We start from the raw sequence: 22,630 nt of genomic DNA on the forward strand, positions 1-22,630 counted from the left end.
ATTCTGATTTGTACTGTATGGCTGGCTAGGATTGTCTTGATATGAAAACTTTTCTAGGGTCTTGATCAGCCAGGAAAAATCTCTCTCCTTTCCTCCCAGTGAAGTGATCTCAGACAACTCCTGGAGTCCACGTCCCGCTGAATAGCAGGAAATGTGGAACAGCTGATACCCTGACACTCTTCCCCTTAGAAATCCAGGACCCACCCACATCCCACAAGGCCAGATGCCTGACTCTAGGCTTCCTTGTCTTTCCTCTGGGACCCTGTCTGCCCTCTTCAGGACGGGCTCCAGGAAATCCAGGGAAGCCCCGCCCAGGACCAAGCGGATCCTCTGTTAGGGTCCATGTCTCTTGGGGCCTCACCTGCAGACACACTACCCTTTCCTCACTCAGCGGGTTGGATGCTTGTACCCACTGTTTCAAACTATGTTGTTTGGGGGATGCATATCGAGGAAGGCTGGGGCAGGAATGGAAAGGAAGGCCATGGAATGATTAACCCTGGAGTCAGCAAACCAGCTAACCGGGGAGTGGGGTAGACAGATGTGCTTTGGGGGGTAGATTTCGTCTGGGGTTATGTGGTTTCTGTTTATTATTCCTCCTTAAATTGTGAGTGTGCTTTCACACATTCTCCTTCAGGAATGCTGCATTTCATAATCAAAGGAATTGTGCAAAATACGCTGAAAGAGACATGAGTACTTTTCCTCTCCTTAGCTACATAGACCAGGACTCAGACATGGAGGACATTTTCACGAAAAACTGCAAGTGTAAGAGGCAAACCTGCCCTTGAAGCCTTGCAGATGGTAGAAACAGGCACCTGGAACGTTTGAACACAGTGGAAAGGAAAAGAGAGTCATCGTCGGGACAAAGACCATCTCAGGCTGCTTGATGCAGCTGAGACCGTGCCCCCTCCCTGCCCCTCCAGGTCATCCAGGACACATGCAAACAGCACATAGAGTGAAGGGCAGATGCCCCCATCCGGGATCCTTAGGAGGCTCTGAGGAGAGAAGATGAAGCCTTGACTGCCTCCTGAAGACGTCCCTGAGGGGAATGTCGTGTTTTCATTTCATCTCGGGAAGTGAGGTGAACCTACAATTTTCATTCCCTAGGCCCCGAAAGGATCACTCTGTAATGGGTTGTGACAGAAGAGAGAAAAAATGAATGTGAATCTGTGAATTAATTACTTGATCCATCAGATGAAGTACATCCTTATAATGCAGTATTATTCGGTTGTAAGAAGGGGGAAGTAGTGAATATGCTTCCACAGGAATGAGCCTGGAAACATTAGGCTATGTGGGGGGATCCTGGCACAAAGGTCCGAGGGGGACAGGGAGTGACTGCAGGTGGATGAGGTGTGTCTTGAGGGGCAGGAAGCATCTGGACTCTGGAGTGATCATGGATGGACTAACTTGTCAATACATTAAAAACCCAGATTCTACACCTTAAATGCTGACTGTGATTTCATGTGAACTCTGTCTAAACGAAATGTATCAAGTCTTAGATGCTGATGGAAGAAAACTATTCCCAGTGGTTCAGAAAATGAATGTTTTGTTTACGTGTGTGGGTGTGTTGAGTATGTATATCTATGGATGTTTATATATGGATACACATCCAAATACATACACACACACACACACACACATATACACAAAGACATATATAGGCAGAGAGAAAATGAGAGATAAGCTGATATAATGATAAGCGAAGATGACAATAGTTAAAAATGATGGATCTGGGGAAAAGGTATGAAGCAGTTCTTTATGAAATCTTAAAATCCATTTAAGTTTGTAATTATTGGCAAATAAAATGATAACAAACAAGAAACAACCTAAAGCCTGTGTTTAAGAGTGAAGGGGCTGGAGGGAGCTAAAGGGAGGTTTTGGTCTCACTTCCCCATGACCTTGGACCACTGTGCCAAGTGCTACTACCTGTATATGAGCTACAGTAATAATCGGCCTCGTCCTCAGCCTGGAGCCCAGAGATGGTCAGGGAGGCCGTGTTGCCAGACTTGGAGCCAGAGAAGCGATCAGGGATCCCTGAGGGTCGTTTATTGACCTCATAAATCAAGAGTTTGGGGGCCGTGCCTGGGAGCTGTTGGTACCAGCTGACATAGTCATAACCCCCGATGTCACTACTGGTTCCAGCACAGGAGATGGAGACTGTCTGTCCCAGATTCCCGGACACTGAGGGAGGCTGAGTCAGGCCAGACTGGGCCCAGGACCCTGGAGAGAGGAGAAACACACTCTAGTCAGTTCTGTCACCCTGAGGACAAAGACGCAAAGGATCAGCCAGATGTCCCTGGGGTCCCTTCCCTGGAGGCCTCACCTGTGTCCTGAGTGAGGAGGGTGACAAGGACCAGAGCCCAGGCCATGGTGGAGACGCCCCAGACGCTGCCTTCTGAGCCCCCAGCCCTCGCCCTGCTCCCACAGACCTCTCTTATCCCCTCCCAGCAGAGGAGGGAGGGGCTTCCATGCAAATCTGCTTCCTGCACCTGCCTGTCCTCATCCCTTCTTCTCACCCCCTCTGACATGGTTTGTTCTAGATTCTTCTACATCCCTGGACAGCAGACAATACTGGAGAATTAACTCCTTCAAATGGTTTGTAAGGACGGAACGAGTCCATGACAGGATGTGGGAAAGGAATCCAGCCCGGGATTTCCTGTCTCTCCTGGTGTGAGAGTCATCATGGTTCCTGGGGGAGGAATCCCAGAAGGTCCCCTCTGTGCTCTTGGGACAAAGGAGAGGCCATGAGCCCAGGTGGCTGAAAGATCCAAGTGCCCCGCTTTCCAGGAGTCAGAGGCAGAGCTGGGGACCAGTAACCCCTCAACTCCCTCTTTTTTAAAAACATTTTATGGAAGCGACTTCCATGGCCGTCCAGTGGTTAACACTCTGTGCTTCCACTGCAGGGGGTGCAGGTTTGATCCCTGGTCGGGGAGCTCCAATCCTGCATGCCGCACAGTGCTGTGAAAAATGAAAAAGAGAAAGAAAAGAACAAAGACACTGAACATTTATATTGCAGTGTGCTTGATTTACAATGCTGTGTGAATTCCTGCTGTTCAATAAAGTGGTTCAGTTATACTCTATATACATTCTTTCATATTCTTTTCCATTATGGTTTATCAGAGGATATTGAATACAGTCCCCTGTGCTATACCATAGGTCCTTGATGTTTATGCATCTTATATATAATAGTTTGCATCTGCTGGTCCCAAGCTCCCAATCCATCCCTCCCCCACCCCCCAACTCCTTCTTATCCCCCTCAGTTTGGAGGGTCCTCACGTTCCCCTCCAGCCTCTGTCTCTGCAGTGCTCTGAGTCTGAGGCCCGAGCCTGAGCCCTGGGCCATTTATTAGCACGTTTTAAGATGATTTGTTGGGGTACAAATGCTTTGGGACATGAGAAGTGTTCCGTGGGGAGCCCCTCTTGAAACCTCACGCAGGACAGTGTAACCCTCAAGTACCTTCCCCAAATCCTGGCCCTTGCTGCTCCCTGGTGGCTGCAGACGGTGCCAACCAAGCCGCTGGGAGGCAGCTGAGTGGGGGCTGGAAATCCCTCTTGCATCGTTCTCCCCTCCTCCCTCCTTCCCCATCAAGCTCAGCACCAGGCCACCGATCCCTTCCATCCCCTCTAACCTCATTTCCCTTTGTCCATTAACTCCCTCCACGATGGCATGTGTCCCCTGCCACACCAGGTGGCCTGGACCCTCACCCCAGGACTATTTAGCCCACCCCACCACAGCCTTGGTACCAGGTTATGCCTGTGAGGCAGCTCTTCATACCAAGTGACAGACATTTCAGGAGCCCAAGAGAGGTGACTCTATGGCCAATGGTGGGGAAAGCTAAAGGCTTGCCTTGGGGATTGAGGGAAAAGGAGAAACATGTTTGGGCGAAGCAATCAGTTTTGATTCATGACTATTGCTTAAGTGTGTTTTGAACATGTTTGTGCTTTTTAATTTTACACACTGGTTAAAAGTGTTATTAAAGATAAGACTAAGTCCCACAGTCTGCAAGTTGCAGACTCAGGAAAGCTGTTGGTGTGATTCAGACCAAGTCCTAAGACCTGATACCAAAGTTGCTGAGGATGGAGGAAAATGAGATGAGATGTCCCCGCTCAACAGTGAGACAGGAAAGGGGCAAACTCCTCCTTCCTCTGCTCGTGTTCTAGCCAGACCCTCAAAGGATTGGATGCTTCTCAGTTCCTCCTTTGCTCCAAGTCCTGAGGCTTGACACGCAGGGCAGTGGGTAGATGCCCTGGCCCAGCCAGGAAGGGGCAGGGGGTAGGATGTCTTCTCCCAAGAAGTTGTTCTGAAGCTGATTCTGAGGGACACAGAGCACCTGGCCTTCTGATGAGTTCCCCTCCCCACACACCTGATCTCCCCCTTCCACCACACACACACCTGGGGTGGGGCTTCCTGCCCTCTGCATCTGCAAGGCCCTTGACTTCAGGAGGCCTGAGTTTCAGTCTGGGATGGAAGGATGCTGCTCTCTACCTGAAGGCTCCTGCCTTTCCCTCTGAGCTCATTCATAGCTACCCCAAAAGGACTTTCTTTCTTTCTTATGTTTTTGATGTGGACCATTTTTAAAGTCTTTATTGAATTTGTTACAATACTGCTTCTGTTTTATGTTTTGGTTTTTTGGCCACGAGGCATGTGGGATCTTAGCTCCCCAACCAGGGATCAAACCCACACCCCCTGCATTGGAAGGCAAAGTCTTTACCACTGTACCGCCAAGAGAGTCCCGCAAAAGGATTTTCAAAAGTGGTGGTTCCCCCAAATCAGGACATACGGCCTTAGGAACGCAGACCAGCCATCCTGGATTCTCTCCAAGACCTTCCTTGTCAGCTTAATCTTGCAGCAGACTGGGGGACTAGAGGCTGTGTGGGGTGACTGAACTTCTTCATATCTCCAAAATAAATCACTGGTCAAGGAAAACATTTATGATGGAAAAGTTTACTCCCAAATATAGAAAAGTTGGGAATTCCCTGGCGGTCTAGTGGTTAGAACTGCATGCTTCCACTGCAGGGGGCGTGGTTCGATCCCTGGGTGGCGGGGAACTACGATCCCACGTGCCGTGCGGCGAGGCCAAAATACAAAACAAAACCAAACCACAAAACACAAGAAAAAACACCCCCCAAAATATAGAAAATTATTTTACCATGGCCAGCGTTATCATTTTAGTGACCATCTTCTGGACATCTCGACATGCTTAAGTGCAATGTTCAGGAAAAAGCATTCCATGTATTCCAGGAGGTGGGGGCGGGTCCCTGTAACTTTCACTGCTTCTTCTACTCCAGGCCTAGTCTAGCCCCAGGAACATGGTAAACATTGTGAGCATTGCTTGAAGCAATGAAATGAATCAATGTTACTTTCATGTTTACTTGTACATGAATAGGACTATATCACACAATATAAGCAATGCTGTGACCTTTGCTTTCAAATATCTCCGACGTCATCTTTTCAGTGTGTCAACCTGAAATCAGGCCTTAAATCAGCCATCGAATCATGAAAATAACGTTCAGCAATCTTCAAAGGGATCCCCTTTCCATTTCAAGTCCCACAGATGCATCCTTTGCCCTCTCAGAGAATTAGTTACAACCTGCCACTTTAAAACAATGGTCTTCTTGTTTTGGTTTTCTTTTGGCTTTTTTCTGGCTCCATCCTAAAACTTATGAGCACTATCTCCTTGAGTGTTGCATCAGCAGCCTCTCAAGGACAAATGTTTGTTGAATGAGTCTGGACAAGAGGAAGGAGGGGGAGGCTGAGTCTCCAGTTCCAAAGTGAAAAAACTGAGGTTTTACCAGCCCTGTTCCAGGTAACAATCCCAGGTCCAGGGGGATCAACACAATTCCCTCATTTGCATGTACTTATGTATTCATTCATCCATCCATCCAACCATGGGTGTAGCTGGACACCTTAAGCTCTGTTAGCTCACAGGCACGGGGGATGTGTGGGGGAATGGCAGGGTTGAGCCACGAAAGATAGCCATCACAACTGCCCTGCCTGTTATTCTTGGCCACCATTACCTTCTGGTGGCCTGTGGTTAAAGATTTAGGGTCACCTGGATGACAAGGACACAGCCTCACACTTACTGGGCTTGAGTGAGGAAGCTGAATTCAAAGGGCCCAAAGGAGGTCCCCCAGGCCAGCGTTAGTGACAGGGCTGCAGTTCCGCTTTGCTCTTAACCCCTCCAGGCAAGAATCCTCACCCACCTGGCTCTCACCATCTCTCCAGAAGCCTGACTTTCTCCCCTAGGGGGGCTGGGAGGAAGGAGGTGCCAAAACCGTCCTGGATTCCATGTCTCCAGTGCCCCCTGGTGGCCGGGACGCGACATCCCCAGGGTTGAGGGGCACCGCTTGGGAGGGTCCCGCCCCGTCCCCGCCCCGCCCCGCCCACACTTCCTTTTCCAGGCCCCTTCCTGACTTTGTCCGAAGGGGTCCGTTGGTGAAAAGAGGTGAACCCTGCACTCAGGACCAGCACAAGCTGAGGCCATCAGAGGGGCTGTGGAGGTCAGACAGAGGGGAAGAGACCAGACGCAGCAACTGTTTGGCTTCTGAGAAAAACTGGAAAAGCAAATGGCGGGATGGGGGGGTCGGAAGCACAATCTGGAGGGAGGACGATCTAGTCAAACCCTGGCTGGGGTCTCCGCCGCCCCAGGGGTCACATAAGTGGTAAAGTCGAGAGAGTAGGGGGCACTGGACTGGCCAAGGGCAGGGACACCTTATCTACAAGAGGGAGGTGGGAGTGGGGCGAGGGCCCCGCAGCCGGCCCTGGCACCCCACGCCCCGCAGAGAGGAAGGGGTTGCCGAAGAACAGGCCCAGAGGTGGGGGTGGGGGAGGAGTTGTAGGTGGGGGGTTGTAAGCCTCGACCCCTCCCTCCGGATCTCAAGAGCCCCTTCATCCCAGCCCACGCCCACCCCTCCCCACCCCCCCACCTACCCCCACCCCATCCCCACCTCACCCCATTCTCCATCCTACCCCATTCCCCCATTCCCTTCCCCCATTCCACAATTCCTCCCTCCCCCACCTCACTTCCATTCCATCCCATCTCCTGCCCCCACTTCACCCATACCCCCATCTCCTCCCCATCCCCCCAACCCTACCTTTCCCCCATCCCACCCCTGACCCACCCCATCCCCACTCTCACCACCAGGCCATCCAGTGGGCATGGCCACAGACGCCACCCCTCCCCCTCTCCCCACTCCCTCCCCGCGTACTAAACGGACCCCTTCTAGACTCCCTGGAAGACCCCACTCACGATCCCAGGATCTCGTGAGATTTGCCCCAGGAGGAAACAGAAAGCAGGATTGGTCGGGCAGCGTGGTTTCCGGGCGGGGCGCTGCTGAGTTTGCGGTTCTTTGTCCGCAGAGCGCAAGCGGGGGATCGTGTGGCGTGGCGCTGCGGCACGAAAGGTAAGTTCCCCTCGTGGTGCCCCCGCGTTCCCATGGGGTGACCTTGAGCTAGTCCCCGGGGCCCGGGGCCCCCGCTCCTGTTCTGCAGCGGAAAACGAGCTCTCACGACCTGGGGCTGCAGCGGAGGCCACACGCGGTGGGGGGCCGCCTTGGGCCTACCCGGGCCACGTGCTCCGTGAGGAGCCCGCAGCTCCGCGTGGGGGACATAATAATCCAGGGAACCCGGGTCTGCGGGGATGGCCAGAGCTCATTGGGCGCTGCTTTGCGCTGGCAATGGGGTCCCCTCGGGAGGTGCCAGGGTGTGGGGGCCAGAGAAAGGGGCAGAACTGGGCCTGCAGGACGGCGGTTAGTGCCCTTAGAGGAAGGTACCTTTGACCCGAGCATGAGGTCTTTCCTTCGATTGTCTGCGGCTTCAGCCGATGAGAAATTTCTCGGGTTTGGTGACGAAGAGATTCTCGCTGAAACGGCAGGGTCGGGGCCCCGGTTTTCAGTTTACCCAGCAGAGTTCTCACTGTGGCTTCGTAACTACACGTGTGGAACACACCGTGTCTTTGTTTTTTGGAGAATTTGGGTTCTTGTTTTTTTGTTGGTTTTTCTGTTTGTTTTTTTTTGCGGTATGTGGGCCTCTCACTGTTGTGGCCTCTCCCGTTGCGGAGCACAGGCTCCGGACGCGCAGGCTCAATGGCCATGGCTCACGGGCCCAGCCGCTCCTTGGCATGTGGGCTCTTCCCGGACTGAGGCACGAACCCTGCCGATGTCCCCTACATTGGCAGGCAGACTCTCAACCACTGCGCCACCAGGGAAGCCCGAGAAATTGGGTTCTTATTCTCAGACTTGGGTGGAGACGGGTGACTGAGACGGTAGGAAACCAGGGAGACCAGGTGGCGGAGGACCTGAGGCCAGCGTGAGCTGGACCAGCGCGGCGGAAGACATCTTCAGGTAAACTGGGCTTCTGCACCTCATCATGTCCCAGGATGTCCTGTTGCCCCCTCAGTGCTGTTAATCGTGGAGCTGCATGCAATCTGCATCCTGAAGCCCTCACGGCGGGAGGAGGATGAGCAGCCTTTATTTTTCCAAGTCATTTTCCCAAGAGAGCTTTCATCCTGCTGCCTTCTTAGAAGAAGCAGCTGCAATGTGTTGGGGTCCCATTCCCGAAGCCACGGTTACGTTCAGAACCTGTGCTTGGGGCGAAGGAGCAGGGCTGGCATCAGCCCCCAGAGACTTGACTCCTGTGTGGTGTTGGGCAGGGGCAGGGTGGGTGAGCCCAGGGAGATTTTGGTCTCCCTAAGCCGTGAGCTGGGACCCCTGGGCCTAGGGGCGGTCCCGGAAAGAAAGCACCCAGAGGGCACAACGACTCATCCAGCTGCAGCCCAAGGAGGCCAGGGAGGCGGACCTGGAGCTGGAGGATGGAGAGGGACCCCAGGAGCGAGGACAATCTCATGCCCTGGGGTGCTGGGCAGCATATGGGTGCTGATGATACCAGCACACCGGGCTGTATCCCCCAGTATCACTGCTGCCTCCAGAGCAGGAAATGTGGCCTCTCTGTCCCAGAGCCACAGACACTGAGCGGCTGTGTCAGGACAGACTGGGCTCAGGACCCAGAGAGGAGCAGGATATGCAAAGGGGAGAGGTCAATGTCATCACTCCAGAGATGTTCAGGGTGGAGGGAGAAAAGGGAAGGGGGTCAGCCCTGGGCTGCCAGACGGTCCCCTCCTTAGTGCCTCTCACCTGTGCAGACAGACCATGAGCAGACCCCAGGCCATGGCGGAGACCCCCACAAGCTCTTCTGCAGCCATGGTGCCAGGCTGGGCTCCCCACACCTTTCTTAGCCCCTGCCTCACGTGTGGGAGGGGCCTCTGTGCACAGCTGCTTCCCAAATCCTTCAGGCGACACCGTATCAGTGAATCTGCTTACTTCCTCCTGCCAAGGGCAAGCAGTGCTGGGAGGTTTCCTGGAGCCTGAGCTCCCGGGGTACGGCTGCTGAGCCGAGGTACCAGTGAGTGCAGGCCTTTCTGGATTTCTCCCCGATATATCGCCCCTCCCCCCATCTTCCTGGAAGACCTGGCAGGACCCACAGACCTGCTGAGTGCCTAGTAGACTGTGGTGGGTGATGTCCCCTGAATGGAGGCTCCTGTCCTCCGCTCTCGTCCCCGACCTTGTCCACTGTCCACGAACAGAGTGGGCTGTTCCCATCCACAGGCGACTTCCCCGGGCACACTCCCACTGGGCTGGCATGTTGATGGCTTAGCGAGCCCTGGACCAGGAGCCAGGGGCCTCGTTCCCGTGTCACCCTCTCGTGGCTGGCTCTGTGACACAGGTGCAAAGGACTCGCCCTTTTGAGCCTCAGCCACTGCACAGGGAAAGGAAAAAGCCCCTGCCGACGTTTCAGATCTTGAGGGAGAACCTGAGGCTAGGAGAGTGAAACGCTTTGGTGATTTAAGCTCTACCAAACACGAGGAACTGTTGACTGACTCATCATTCTGATTCAGAATCCAGCTTCAGGCTCCTTGTCCCCATCTCCTGGAGACGCTTCAGTGAAGAGCATGGTTGTGACAAAAAAATGAAGATGTCCCAGAGGCAGTGATGCCCGCAAACATCTTCACAGTAAAGGAACTTGGAGATAATGTCAGGCTCTGAAAACACAAAGGGTGAAATGTTGGAAGCAGATCCAGGCTTAGAAAGCAGAGTGACACCGCAATGAGAAGCCCACGCACCGCAACGAAAAGTAGCCCCCGCTCGATGCAACTACAGAAAGCCCGCATGCAGCAACGAAAACCCAATGCAGCCGAAAGTAAATAAGTAAATTAAAAAAAAAAAAAAAAAAAAGGCAGAGTGACAGGTTGCCCAGGCGTAGGAAGGACACTCTGCCCCGACTGAAAGTTATGTGATGAGAAGCACGGAAGCAGTGTTGAGAGGATTCTTGATGAGTTTTTCGCAAAGAAACAAAACACTTTCTCAGTGCTTAAAATCACAGTGTACTAAAAAAAATAGCTTTACTGGGCTTTCCTGGTGGCGCAGTCGTTGAGAGTCCGCCTGCCGATGCAGGGGACACGGGTTCGTGCCTGGGTCCAGAAGGATCCCACATGCCGCGGAGCGGCTGGGCCCGTGAGCCATGGCCGCTGAGCCTGCGCGTCCGGAGCCTCTTCTCTGCAACGGGAGAGGCCACGACAGTGAGAGGCCCGCGTACTGCAGAAAAATAAAAAAAAAACCTTTACTGTTTTTACTTTTCTAAACATTGCAGTGGATCGTGTTAAGAGGGTTCTTAACGTTTTCAAAAAATATGTAACGGCTGCAGGAAAAGTCATATTTTGCCTTGGATTATGACGGTTGGCTTTGCAGTTCCAGCATGCATGGTCGCCTCGGTGGCCCTGCCCCACCGTGCAGGCCACGTCCGCCTGTCATTATTTTTTCGACTTGCTTGTTTTTCATTTGTCTGCTCAGCTGAATGCAAGGTCCGTGCCTCAGAGACACCCTGAGTGGAAGACCATGACATCTTATTTCTTCCAGTCTTACTGAGATAGAATTGACATACAGCCCTGTACAAGCTTAAAGGGTGCAGCATCGTGAGTTGACTTAACAAGCATCATCTCATATGGATACAAAATTATACAGAAAACACGTTTTTCCCCTGTGATGAGAACTCTTAGGATTACTCTCTCAATGACTTTCATACGTAACCTACAACAGTGTCAGTTATACTTACCCTGTTGTACGTCATCTCCCTACTATGTATTTCTAACTAGAAGACGACCATGACATTGTCACTGGGCTGTTCCTCCCCGTCACCCAGAACAGCAGTGGATGGTCTGCTCCAGGCACTCTGTAAATGTTTTGAGTAAATCGAGGGTTGCCGATAGAGGGGGAGTCTGGGTATGGGGGCGAGGGGACCAGCTGGGCGGGAGACCGCCCTGTGAGCACGTCCCCTCTGCCTGGTGCCTCCTGCCAGCCCTCAGCACAGGGTGGGCTGTCCCCTCAAAGGTGGAGCCAGTGCTCCCCGAGTCCTGAGGCTCACCAACGCTCCTCCAGTGGAAAAAAGTCCAGTGCAAAGGGCCGGACAGCCCAACGCACCTGGTGTCACGCTGAGCCACAGTAACCTTATGGCTCGGTGTTGGAGATTTGGGGTCAGTTGGATGACAGGGATACAACACGAGACCCCTCTTCTCTCCTCCTCTCTCCAAAAGCACAATTCCCACCATCTCAGGCAATAACGAGGTTGACCGTGCAGTCCTGAGAAGCATCCTCTCCGGGGCCAAAGGCCAAGACTGGGGCCTCCCCTTCTCTGAATCTCCCTCATCTTTTTGTCTAGGGTCAGTGCTCCCTCTCTGTCCGTTGGAGTTGGCAAGGGGGACAGCCACTGGCACCTCCCCCAGGCCAAAGCAAACAGAGCCAGATCCTGGGGACACTCCCGGTCCCCAAGTGCCCTTAGTGGTCCCAGACATGGCTTCAGCATATAAGGGACACAGCTCTGAGAGCCAGGAAACCAGGCCCACGGCTCTGCTGCCATTTCCCTCCTCCCCCCTCGTCCTGGGCCATCCCCCGCCCAACCAGCCTGGAGTGGGCCCTCAGCCTCCCGCACCCCTACTTGCCTCTAGAAGCACTTCCCTCAGGATTAACTGGCTGGACCCAGGGTGACCTGGATGTCAGACGTGTCCTCACTGGGCAGGAAGAAGTGGGGAGACTTGCTTGTTTCGGTCTAGATGTCATTGGATCTGAAGTGGAACCACATCTTGCCAAGTGCAGGAAGAGGCAGAGAGGGCTGACGGAGACCTTCGATTTTTCAAGAGGCCCAGAGGGCATAATATTCCAGGGCAAGAAGCGATCTGTCTGCAGAGGGAAAGGAGACGTACCAGATCCTGAGTAGGATCTTGTCTGCTCGAGGCTGGGTCAAGAGAGCCGAAGGAGGAGAAGCCACCATCGGCCTGGCACCCAGGGCCTCTGTCAGCCTGGTGCCTCTGAAGACCAGCAGGGTTGGGGTCTTCCTCTGGAAGCCAGGAAGGGTCATCTTCCAGCATTTCTGGTGCTTCTTTGAATGCAGAAAAGTAGCTGGCCTTTTCTTTACCTTCTTCTACACTTGTTATGTCAGAAGAATTGGGGAGAAATCCGTGATTTCTGTTGATGCCAGTGGAAGGATGTCCGGTCCCCAACCCTCCCCTCATCGTGCCCACACCCCAGGCTCTGGGAGAGGTGGGCTGACTTGCCAGGGATGCAGAAAGAGGGGGCTGCGCTGTCAGCACAGGCCAGGAGCAGGAACCTGGGGACACACATGCATTCTAAAGACCCCAGGAAGGCCCTGGGGGCAGATGCTTTGGGATCCCAGTAGATATTCTGTGACTGGAGACGGGAAGGGGGACAGGACACCCCCCTACCATGAGCTCAGAAGCTGCTCTGGCCTGTACAGCGTGAGACCAGGTGACCAGGACATGGTAGAAACGACCCCCAATTGACTCATGCCTGGGCCTTGGGAGTCGTCCTGGGCCAGTCCTGACACTGGGCAGGAAGGACAGGTCTTCCTGCAGCTGTGCCCCTGGTCCTTCTGCCTCCGGACAAACAGGCTCTGCATGGAGGTGGAGGTGGACAGAGGAGTGTCCCCTGCCTCGCTGGGGAAGAATGTTCGGCTTATACTTCCCATTTTTACATCATTCGAAGGCAGTGGTCCCTCCTGCCTCCTGGATCTCCTTCCTGGATGCTGGGTTCCCATGGAAACATCCCAGGCTTGGACGTCTGCCATTTCCTGTTTCCCCGAGGTCCACGTGAAGTCAGTCATCTCTTCCTAACGCTCTGTGGGGCAGATCCATCCACACCCCTCCCTCAAGCAGGTCTTCTGGTTACTCCCTGAGCGGAGCATGGCAGTGTCCACCCCTGGCCAAGTCCCCGGCTCACCAGGCTGACAAGGAAACTAACTGAATTTCAGCTTTTCTCTGAAGGTTATTTGTGGTGCTGGATGAAACGTGTGAGCACCACTCAGTGGCTGCTCCAGAATCAGGAATATTCTGCTTCACTTACTAATCTCGACTTCCTGCAGGTGACCAGTCAAGGTGATGGTCTGGGAGTTGAGTGTCCATAGAGCCCATTCTAGCTTAACCCTGTTTTAGGCAAACTGCTGATAGGGACGGTAGAAATTTGGAGAAAGCAGTCTCTGGGAAATTACCAAACCAGAGAGCATCCTTCAGAGAATGCTGCCACCTCGCCCGCAGAATAGAATTGTCGGGGCGTCACAATGCAGGGGGTGGAGAGGTTCCCTCAGCCTGTGTTCTGAAACCTCAACAGAACCAACGTGTGAGCCAGCCCAGCAGGGGCATCGCCCCCAGACCCTTCAGCACCGAGCAGAGCTTCACGTCCCCTGAGGGGAGTTCGGTGTTAGAGTAGCTGTGCTTAATGCAGAGCAAGAGAAAAGCTGAACTTTGTTTGTGGGCCTAATGGCGCTCTCGAATCAGAAACCCTGTACGTGAAAGCCTTAGGGGAGGGGTCGGGGGGCTTTTTGAAGCCGCTTTGCATGCCTTGTTTCCTGGGATTGAGGAAATGTTAAGTTATCCACAAACACTGGGAAGGGGCCTTTGAAGGTCATGATGAGGGTTGAAGCTGCTGGACAGAGCCTGGGCTGGGATGTGGAAGAGGACGCCTGAGCCTCGGGGCAAGTCCTCTGCTGGTTGCAGCCCTTTGCTGACACCGATATGTGTGCTTGGCCCACGTTTATTTCCCTCCCTGCCTCCAAGAGCCCAAAGAGCCCACGGCCCTGACCCCCTCAGTGGCTTTCAGGCTGAATAAGGTGTGTCCCAGGTTTGGCCACCAGCACACTTCCAGCCTCTCCCAGCCCACATGGCTACATTTCATCTTGTCAAGCCAATTTGCATATCCCCGCTTCTGGGAGGAAACACCCTTTGCCTCCAGGGACAGAGGGAGGAATATTTGAGTCTTGGGTTTGCCTTGGCTTTAAGGGATCCACCAGGTCCCTGGTAGCGACTCCTGCTGGCAATCTCTCAGGCCCATCCTGACAAAAGTCTCTGAATTCCTCCAAACACAACACACTTTCCCTGATCTTGGGTAATTTCCTTGGTCTCATTAGAAACGCCCAGCCCCTCCCTCTTCCCAGCCAGCGCCTAGCTGTAATTTTGACCTGACCTCCTTTGGGGAAGCCTTAACCCTCAAAATCTGGAGGACCCGCCATCCCTCAGTGTCACCTCTGTTCCCCCATGAATGGGCACACATTTTGCAGTTTTAGGTTACGTATAAGTGACTGTGTGATTCTCAGGAATTGTGTCATATTTCTTTTTCCTTTGGGGTGACACCACTAGGTCTGCACAAAGCTGTCAAAACTCAGACATTGGGATGGTTTTGACGTGGCCCATGCTCTTCGAACAAATATGCTTGCAGGTTGGTTTTCTTCTTTTATCTTTTGTTTTCACGAGTGGACAGAGGATCCTATCAGTTGTGTGTAAGGAGAAAGTCAAATCAGCGTTAGCTGGATGGATTTCCAGTAATAAGATTCCGCTTTCCATTTGAAATGGAAATTTCAGCTGGGATCTGAAAAGTGTGGCCAGGAAGGCCTATCATGGCTTCTCAGGAGCCAGAGGAGGGACTCAGAGGCCTGAGCACATTGCTTCTTGCACCACACCCGCCCTGGCATCTGGGGCCTCGGGCCCTGACCCCTGCCCCAGCCAGGGTCTCCACAGGACAGGCCATGCAGGCCAAGGTCCTGTAGAGAATTTTCCTTCGCCTTCTGTACACGTTTGCAGTAGCAGGCTTTGCTTTTGCTTCTATGTGAAGTTTTGCCTTAATCCCAAACGTTTTGATTTCTGCTCTGGTTTATGCCACTCATAGACAGTTACAGTATTTCTTAACCAAATAGATTTTTTTTCTTTTTTTGATGTAAGACATCTAATTAGTTGAACTTTTTGGATGACAATTTACGTATTTGGTTTGTGACTAGTAATTATAGTTCATATCATTTATGGTTTTGTGATTTTTACTAGTTTAAAGGGCTTTTTTGGTTCTCATTTTAGAAATGAAAAGGTTTTTTTTTAATTTCATGGAATAAAAAAAAATTCCATAATAATACTCATAGGTACATCTTGGAATCAGTTTTTTTTTTTCTTAATCTCTAACATCACATGCTATCAAATACTGTCATGCTACTTTATGGTTTCTGATTTAAAGATTTTTTTGTTTTGTTTTTGTGGTATGCGGGCCTCTCACTGTCGTGGCCTCTCCCGCTGCGGAGCACAGGCTCCAGACGCGCAGGCCCAGCGGCCATGGCTCACGGGCCCAGCCGCTCCGCGGCATGTGGGCTCTTCCCGGACCCGGGCATGAACCCGTGTCCCCAGCATCGGCAGGTGGACTCTCAACCACTGTGTCACCAGGGAAGCCCTGATTTAAAGAGTTTTAAATGGGGTAACGGTACGCACTGTGTGGTGCTTCTCCATCTTTCCCATCTGGGTTATTTGTTGGAGTTTAGGAAGAGGCCATGTTGGGCTAAAGTCCTTATTCCTGTTGTTTTCAGTCCTTGAGTGATAATCAGAAGCTTTTCTCCGGAGAGGGTGGGGTCAGCTGTCAGGCTTCTAGGTACCCACCTTTCAGAGGGGCTGGGATTTAATGCAGCATGGGTGGATATGGGATAGGGCGAGAGGTCACCTTGTCCCCTCATTGGGGCCTGGCGCCAGCAGGGCCTGAGCTGTGGCTTTGTGGCCAGAGGGGTGTCTTTGGCCCTGCGTTGGGTCCCCTAGAGGGTGGAGGGACGGCAGGGTCGCCGGTCCTTGGCCGGAGAAGGACCCACCCCTTGCTCTCTGGTGTCCCTCCAGTACTCACTCTGGAGCAGATTCTTCAGGGTGGGCATCCGGGCCCCACCGAAACTCCTGGAACTGGCCGTCCAGAGCCTGCTGAGGGATGAGGCCTTGGCCATCGCCGCTCTGGAGGAGCTGCCCGCTGAGCTCTTCCCACCCCTGTTCTCCGCGGCCTTTGCCGGGATGCACAGCCAGGCCGTGAAGGCGATGGTGCAGGCTTGGCCCTTCCCCTGCCTCCCGCTGGGGGCCCTGATGAAGGAGCACAAGCCTCACCTGGAGACCTTCCAAGCTGCAATCGACGGCCTGGACGTCCTGCTTGCCCAGGAGGTCCGCCCCAGGTGAGGGCGACCCAGCAGGCGGGTGGGGCCTGGGGGTCTGAGCAAGACGCAGCTGGCATCGGAGGGGGGGGTGCGGGGCCACGGGGAGGCCTTGGGGCCGTGGCTGGGCCACTCTGGGAATAGGCTTTCGGGCATGTAGGGCTACTTAAGGTGCAGAGGTGACAGAAGGCACGTGGGCTCACCCCCTTCTCGTGGTGCTTAAAGTGGGGACCAGAAGGGGCCCCGGAAGCTCGAGGAGCAGCTGGTGTCTGGGGTGTAGCACCATTGCCTGGGTTCTGAGCCGTGCGGTCCTGGTCCCCGTGGGTCTCCGCACAGCTCAGTGTGTCTCCCGTCGTCCCGCAGGCGGTGGAAGCTGCAGGTGCTGGATTTGCGCCAGAACGCCCACCAGGACTTCTGTACCGTGTGGTCCGGCACCAGGGCTGGTGTGTGCTCACTGCTGGAGCCTGAGGTGGCCGGGCCCGTGAGGAAGAGGCGCCGGGTGGAAGGTGCAAGGGCGTGGCTGAAGCAGACCTCGGCCCCCGTGGAGGTGCTCATGGACCTGTGCCTCAAGGAGGGCACCCCCGATGCGTCCCTAAGCTACCTCCTGAAGAAGGTCAAGCGGAGGAGGGGCGCACTCCGCCTGTGCTGTCAGAAGCTGAGGGTCTTCTCCATGCCGATGCACGACGTCAGGAGGATCCTGACGCTGGTGCAGCTCGACTCTGTCCAGGACCTGGAGGTGAACTGCACCTGGAAGCTGGCCACCCTGGGCAGGTTCGCGCCGCACCTGGGCCAGATGGTCAACCTGCGCCGGCTGCTCCTCTCGCACATCCACATGACACCGCACGCCGCCCCCGGCGTGGAGGAGCGCTGCGTCAGCCAGCTCACCTCCCAGTTTCCCAGCCTGCAGCACCTGCAGGAGCTCTACCTGGATTCCATCTCCTTCCTTGAGGGCCGCCTGGACCAGGTGCTCAGGTGAGGCGTGGCGCGGTCTCTCTGCAGACCAGGGCAGGCCTCTCTCGTTTCGTTATCCGTGGGGTGTCTGTCTACTGTCTGCCTGCCATGGATGGTGCCAGGGTGCACGGGCCACTCAGAGGTCCACACGATGCCGCCAGTCCGTCCCCCGGCATCTTGTCACATAGCCTTCCGGGTTAGGGTCAGAGGTGTGGCTTCAGTTAGCTGCCTGTCAAAGGGGGCTCTTTGCCGGGAACCTGCATCGTGGGGGCTTTGGGCCAGGTGAGGGTGGCTTGGGGAATTCTCCTGAGAGAGTGATGTCTAAGCTGAGATGATGGAAAATAACTAAGCAGGAGGACATTCACCAGGGGAAAGCCCATCCAACGTGAGCCTGTCCCTCCCACCTATCCCACTTCCCTGTCTGTCCCGGGGTGCTTTAGGCTCCAGGTGAGGTGTGATGTGGGAAATGGGTGATTGTGGAAATGACGGGGAGGGAGCAGGAGTGAAGAATTGTGGCGCCCATCAGGACATTAAGCAGTTATTGCTCCTCAAGTGTCCAGAGAAGAGAAGCAGAAAGTCAGATGAGTGTCACTACTGAAGTGGCTCCAATCTCGAGGCCAAATTACAACTATTATTTCCTTCTAAGGCTTCTGATTATATAGGAATTCTTCAGCAACAAATTATTTCTTCTAGAAATTTGTTCTTCTTTCTTAAAATAGAATCATAGCTTTACCTGGAACACAATGATGAAAGATGAGAGAATGCAGCCTGATTTATTGTGTGAAAGAGTTGGATTGATTTCCTTTCTGGCAACTGCAAACTCAAAGCATTAAGAATAAACGTGTTCATGACACAAGGACAACAACAGAAAAAAGAGTTGTGGAAAGTGAGGGATGGTTTGTGGCTGATACAGCGACCAGAGTTAGCCCCTGCCGGCTGGACCCCTGTGGACGTTGCCAGACGTTGCCTGGTTTAGCCCTTTAAGCACAGATCCCAGTACTCTCACTGGGAACAGAGAAACAGGTGATGGGGTCCAGGAGGCGGCAGGAAGGAAGCCCGAGTTAAAAGCAGTTTAGTTCATGTCTCCCAATACTGTAGTTTGCTGCTCCCCTCTCTCACTTGGGACATGGGGTCAGGCTCCCTGGTGGGCACCTGCCATTGTTACCTTACCTGTGCTCACAACACCTGGCAGGGGTATGTCGTCCCCCACTTGAAGGGTGAGCACAGGGAGCACTCGAGGATTCCTTCCCTTGACCCCATCACACGGCAGATAAAGGATGGGGAAGGACCCCGCTCAACCTTGGGCTGGCCTGGCACCTCTCCCTTGACCATGCAGCATCCTCTGGAAGACTGGGATCTGGTGAAATGGGCGTCTCTTCCCTTGAGGCCTGGGCCACCCCACATCCCTCCGCCCACCACCTCCATCCTCCCGGGACTGACTGCTCTGTCTCTCTCCAGGTGTCTGAAGAGCCCCCTGGAGACCTTGTCGATTACCAACTGCCTGATGTCAGAGGCAGACCTGATGCATCTGTCGCAGTGCCCGAGCGTCAGCCAGCTGAAGGATCTGAGCCTCAGCGGGGTCAACCTGACCAGCATAAGCTCCAAGCCCCTCTGGGTCCTGATCGAGAAGGCCTCGGCCACCCTCCAGGACCTGGACCTGGACGAGTGTGGCATCATGGACTCCCAGTTCAGCGCCCTCCTGCCCGCCCTGAGCCACTGCTCCCAGCTCACCACCTTCAGCTTCTGCGGCAACCCCATCTCGATGGCTGTGCTGGAGAGCCTGCTGCGCCACACCGTGGGGCTGAGCAAGCTGAGCCACGTGCTGTACCCCGCGCCCTTGGAGAGCTACGAGGAGGTGCACGGCACCGTCCACCTGGGCCGCCTGGCGCACCTGCACGCCCGGCTCAAGCAGGTGCTGCAGGAGTTGGGGCTTCCCAGTATGGTCTGGTTCAGCGGCAACCCCTGTCCGCACTGTGGCGACAGGACCTTCTACAACCCAGAGCCCATCCTGTGCCCCTGTTACATGGCCGCCTAGCCCAGCGAACGAGCCGCAGGCTTTGTCGCGGGCACGCGCACACTGCCGCTCAGACGTCAGCGCATCTCGAAGAAACACAAGCTATAGTTTCAGACAGTTGTTCATTGTTAGCGGGTAAAGGAAAGGTGATTCAGAGCTGGGCGGGGGGGATGGTGACTTGGGGGGTTGTTGGGATCTTCGGGGAGATGCATCTTGTAGAGTTAGAAATGTGAATCTAAATTTCTAGAGGGGGATTCAGGCTTCAGAAGTAGATGGGGCGTAATCCCTACGTGGATAGTTATAAAGAAATGGTCAGAAATAAAGGGAACCTCAGTGTCATTCACCTGGTGTTCGCTGTGATCTGTGACCGTGATTCTCCCGTTTAAACCTCAGTAATCTCCTGTTAGTGATTAAATAAGAAGCCAGCATGTGTGAGGCCCAGGCACCCTAGGCTGGACGAGGTTCGGCCCCAAGAGTTAACAGCACCATTTCTCCCTCCCTTTGGTCTTGTTTCTGGATCATCTGTTAGCTCCTCACTTACTTCTGTGGCCATTCAGTCTATCCTTGCACACAAGGTGCGTCCTCAGGGCCTGGAATATCCTAAGTGTCCAATAGTGAGCACCACTGGAGGGAACATTCTTCCAAGGGACCCTCGCTGCCAACTCCACCCAGGCCCTGGACTCTAGCACCCTCCCCAGGGGATCCAGCAGATACAGAGCCTCCATCCCTGGCCCTGGGTGGTGCCAGGATAGGGCTTCAATGTGCAATGTCAGGCCCCGAGTCCTGGGGGGCAAAATCCACCCACAGACCATCTGGAGCCTCTGGGACTCACCAGCGCCTACCCGCCTTCCCACTGCGTCCAGCCGCTTGAATTCAGTTAGTCGTGTCCTGTAAAAACATCCTAATTCCTGCTAGCAAAATACTAGTAAGCTCACATAGACAAATAACATTTGTTTACTATTCGTTTCCCACATTAAAAGAGTTCATCGTTTTGTGCGGAGGTAGGTCACACCAGGGTGAGAATGCCCTTCTTCCGGGAAGACCCCCCTTCTTCCCTGTCAAGGAGGTGATAAGCCAGCTCTGATGCCCTGGATTCTGGGTCCCAAGAGAGAGCAAACCCACGCCAGGTCTTGGGAGCACTCGGATAGAGCAGGTGAACGTCAGATTTGGTTTGGGGGTGGGGTGGGACCACCCCGTGGGACCCCCCAAGACAGCCCATCCAAATGAAAGGGACACGAGCTTCCCTGGGGGCGCAATGGTTAAGAATCCACCTACCACTGCAGGGGACACGGGTTCGAGCCCTGGTCCGGGAAGATCCTGCATGCCGCAGAGCAACTAAGCCCGAGCGCCACAACTACTGAGCCTGCACGCCACAGCTACTGATGCCTGCGTGCCTAGAGCCCATGCCCCGAAGCAGAGAAGCCACCGCAGTGAGAAGCCCATAAACCACAATGAAGAGCAGCCCCCGCTCGCCGCAACTAGAGAGTCCGCGCGCAGCAACAAAGATCCAATGCAGCCAAAAATAAGTAAATAAATTGACCAAAAAAAAAAAAAAAAAGGGACATGTCATACAGTGGGGTCCGCCCTGTGGCCCTGGGCTGCCTTACCTGGCTTCGCACACACCACCTGGGGAGAAGGCCACACACCAAGGCCGGGGAAGGACTGGTATGCATGTCCCTGACCAAGAGCCATCCTCCACCACCTATCTGGTGTGGCCAACTGTCAGCAATCCCTTATCCTGCCGCACAGCCACTGGCCCTTCTCTATCTTCTTCCCCTAGCAGGTACCCTCTTTTCTTCTGCCCCACCCCTCCCAGCCTCCTACCCTATGCCCCGTAAGAAAGAACAAGAAATGGACCCCTTGGCTTGTGGACATGCTTTGCCATTTCTGAAAGAAGAGAGAATGCAGAAATCTGTATAAGTGATGGTGTGCTGGGAAGAAGGGAGTCAGAAAAAGATCTCTCTTACTTTTCCCCAGTGTGCACCCAGTCTCAGCATCCCCAAGCATCCCTAAGTTACAGAGCATATTTTCTGGAACGGGAACTGGCACCTCTGGGATATGAGGAAAAGTATACAGGACGAGCAGGTTCTCCACGAGGAAGAACAGAGGCAGAGATCGTGTGATCTCAGTGCCAGATTCCTCAGCCGCAAAACAGATAATCACACTGGCCTCGTGACATTGCAGTGAGGTCACCCACAGGGCTAACCTATGGAAGCCACTTGCCCCGGTCATGGATGGCCCCGTATAGGACAGTGCTGATTATTAGCTGCCCGATGCAAGTAAAGGAAGAAAAACAAAAGTGAACACTGCCTCTTGCTTCTCAAGCAGGGTGCCCTGCACTTGGGACTTTATTTGGCCCAGAGACCACACTTGAGAAAAAATCTTACAAGAGTCTTTGTTCAGAATTTAGATTTTGTCATCAACACGTTCAAAGAGGCATATGCTATCCATGCAGTGAGGTTAAAGTCAACTTTGGCTGGAGAGGAAGCTCATCCGTAAGGATGGGGCATGTGGAGGTAGTGACTGCTGGGGGCCCAGGGGCCCGGGGGCCGTTTGGATGGAGGCCCTGTGTGTGTGTGGGCAGGGGGGAGCGGGGTCTGCAGCTGTTGGGAAGCAGGCAGGGAGAGTATGGCACATAGGGTGGGATGATTGGAAGTAACCATTTACCCAGGAGCAGCCCCAGCTGCACGTCGGACAGGCAGGAGGGTTAGGGCGGCTGAGAGATAGGATGTGATAGGGATGAAGCTGAATAGGAAAGAGCCAGAGAGCAATCTAACAGAGGGAAATAGCCATGGGCAGAAACAAGACCAAAAGAAGGCCTGACATGGGAGTTCCCTGGCAGTCCAGTGATTAGGACTCAGCGCTTTCACTGCCTTGGCCTGGATTCCATCCCTGGTCTGGGAACTAAGATCCTGCAAACTGTTCAGCATGGCCAAAAAAATAAGGCCACACAAAACATTCTCTGACATAAGTCTCGTACCAGTGTTTTCTTAGGTCAGCCTCCCAAAGCAATAGAAATAAAAACAAAAACAAATGGGACCTAATCAAAGTTACTGCATAGCAAAACTTTTGCATAGCAAAGGAAACCGTAAACAAAATGAAAAGACAGCCTACTGACTGGGAGAAAATATTTGCAAATGATGCGAACAACAAGGGCTTAATTTCCCAAAT

General features: G+C 53.8%; 1 protein-coding gene across 1 annotated transcript; it reads left to right on the plus strand.

Moving 5' to 3' along the window:
• Nucleotides 1–4,093: 4,093 nt before the first annotated feature.
• Nucleotides 4,094–19,480, plus strand: LOC136132615 (melanoma antigen preferentially expressed in tumors-like). The gene is made up of 6 exons (XM_065889504.1): nt 4,094–4,109; nt 7,357–7,400; nt 7,489–7,575; nt 16,196–16,515; nt 16,858–17,466; nt 18,904–19,480. Exons 1-6 carry the CDS (start codon nt 4,094–4,096, stop codon nt 19,478–19,480), a joined length of 1,653 nt encoding a protein of 550 aa, XP_065745576.1.
• Nucleotides 19,481–22,630: the final 3,150 nt, after the last annotated feature.

Source organism: Phocoena phocoena, chromosome 13 (genome assembly GCF_963924675.1).
Source record: "Phocoena phocoena chromosome 13, mPhoPho1.1, whole genome shotgun sequence".
Classification (NCBI taxonomy): Eukaryota; Metazoa; Chordata; class Mammalia; order Artiodactyla; family Phocoenidae; genus Phocoena; species Phocoena phocoena.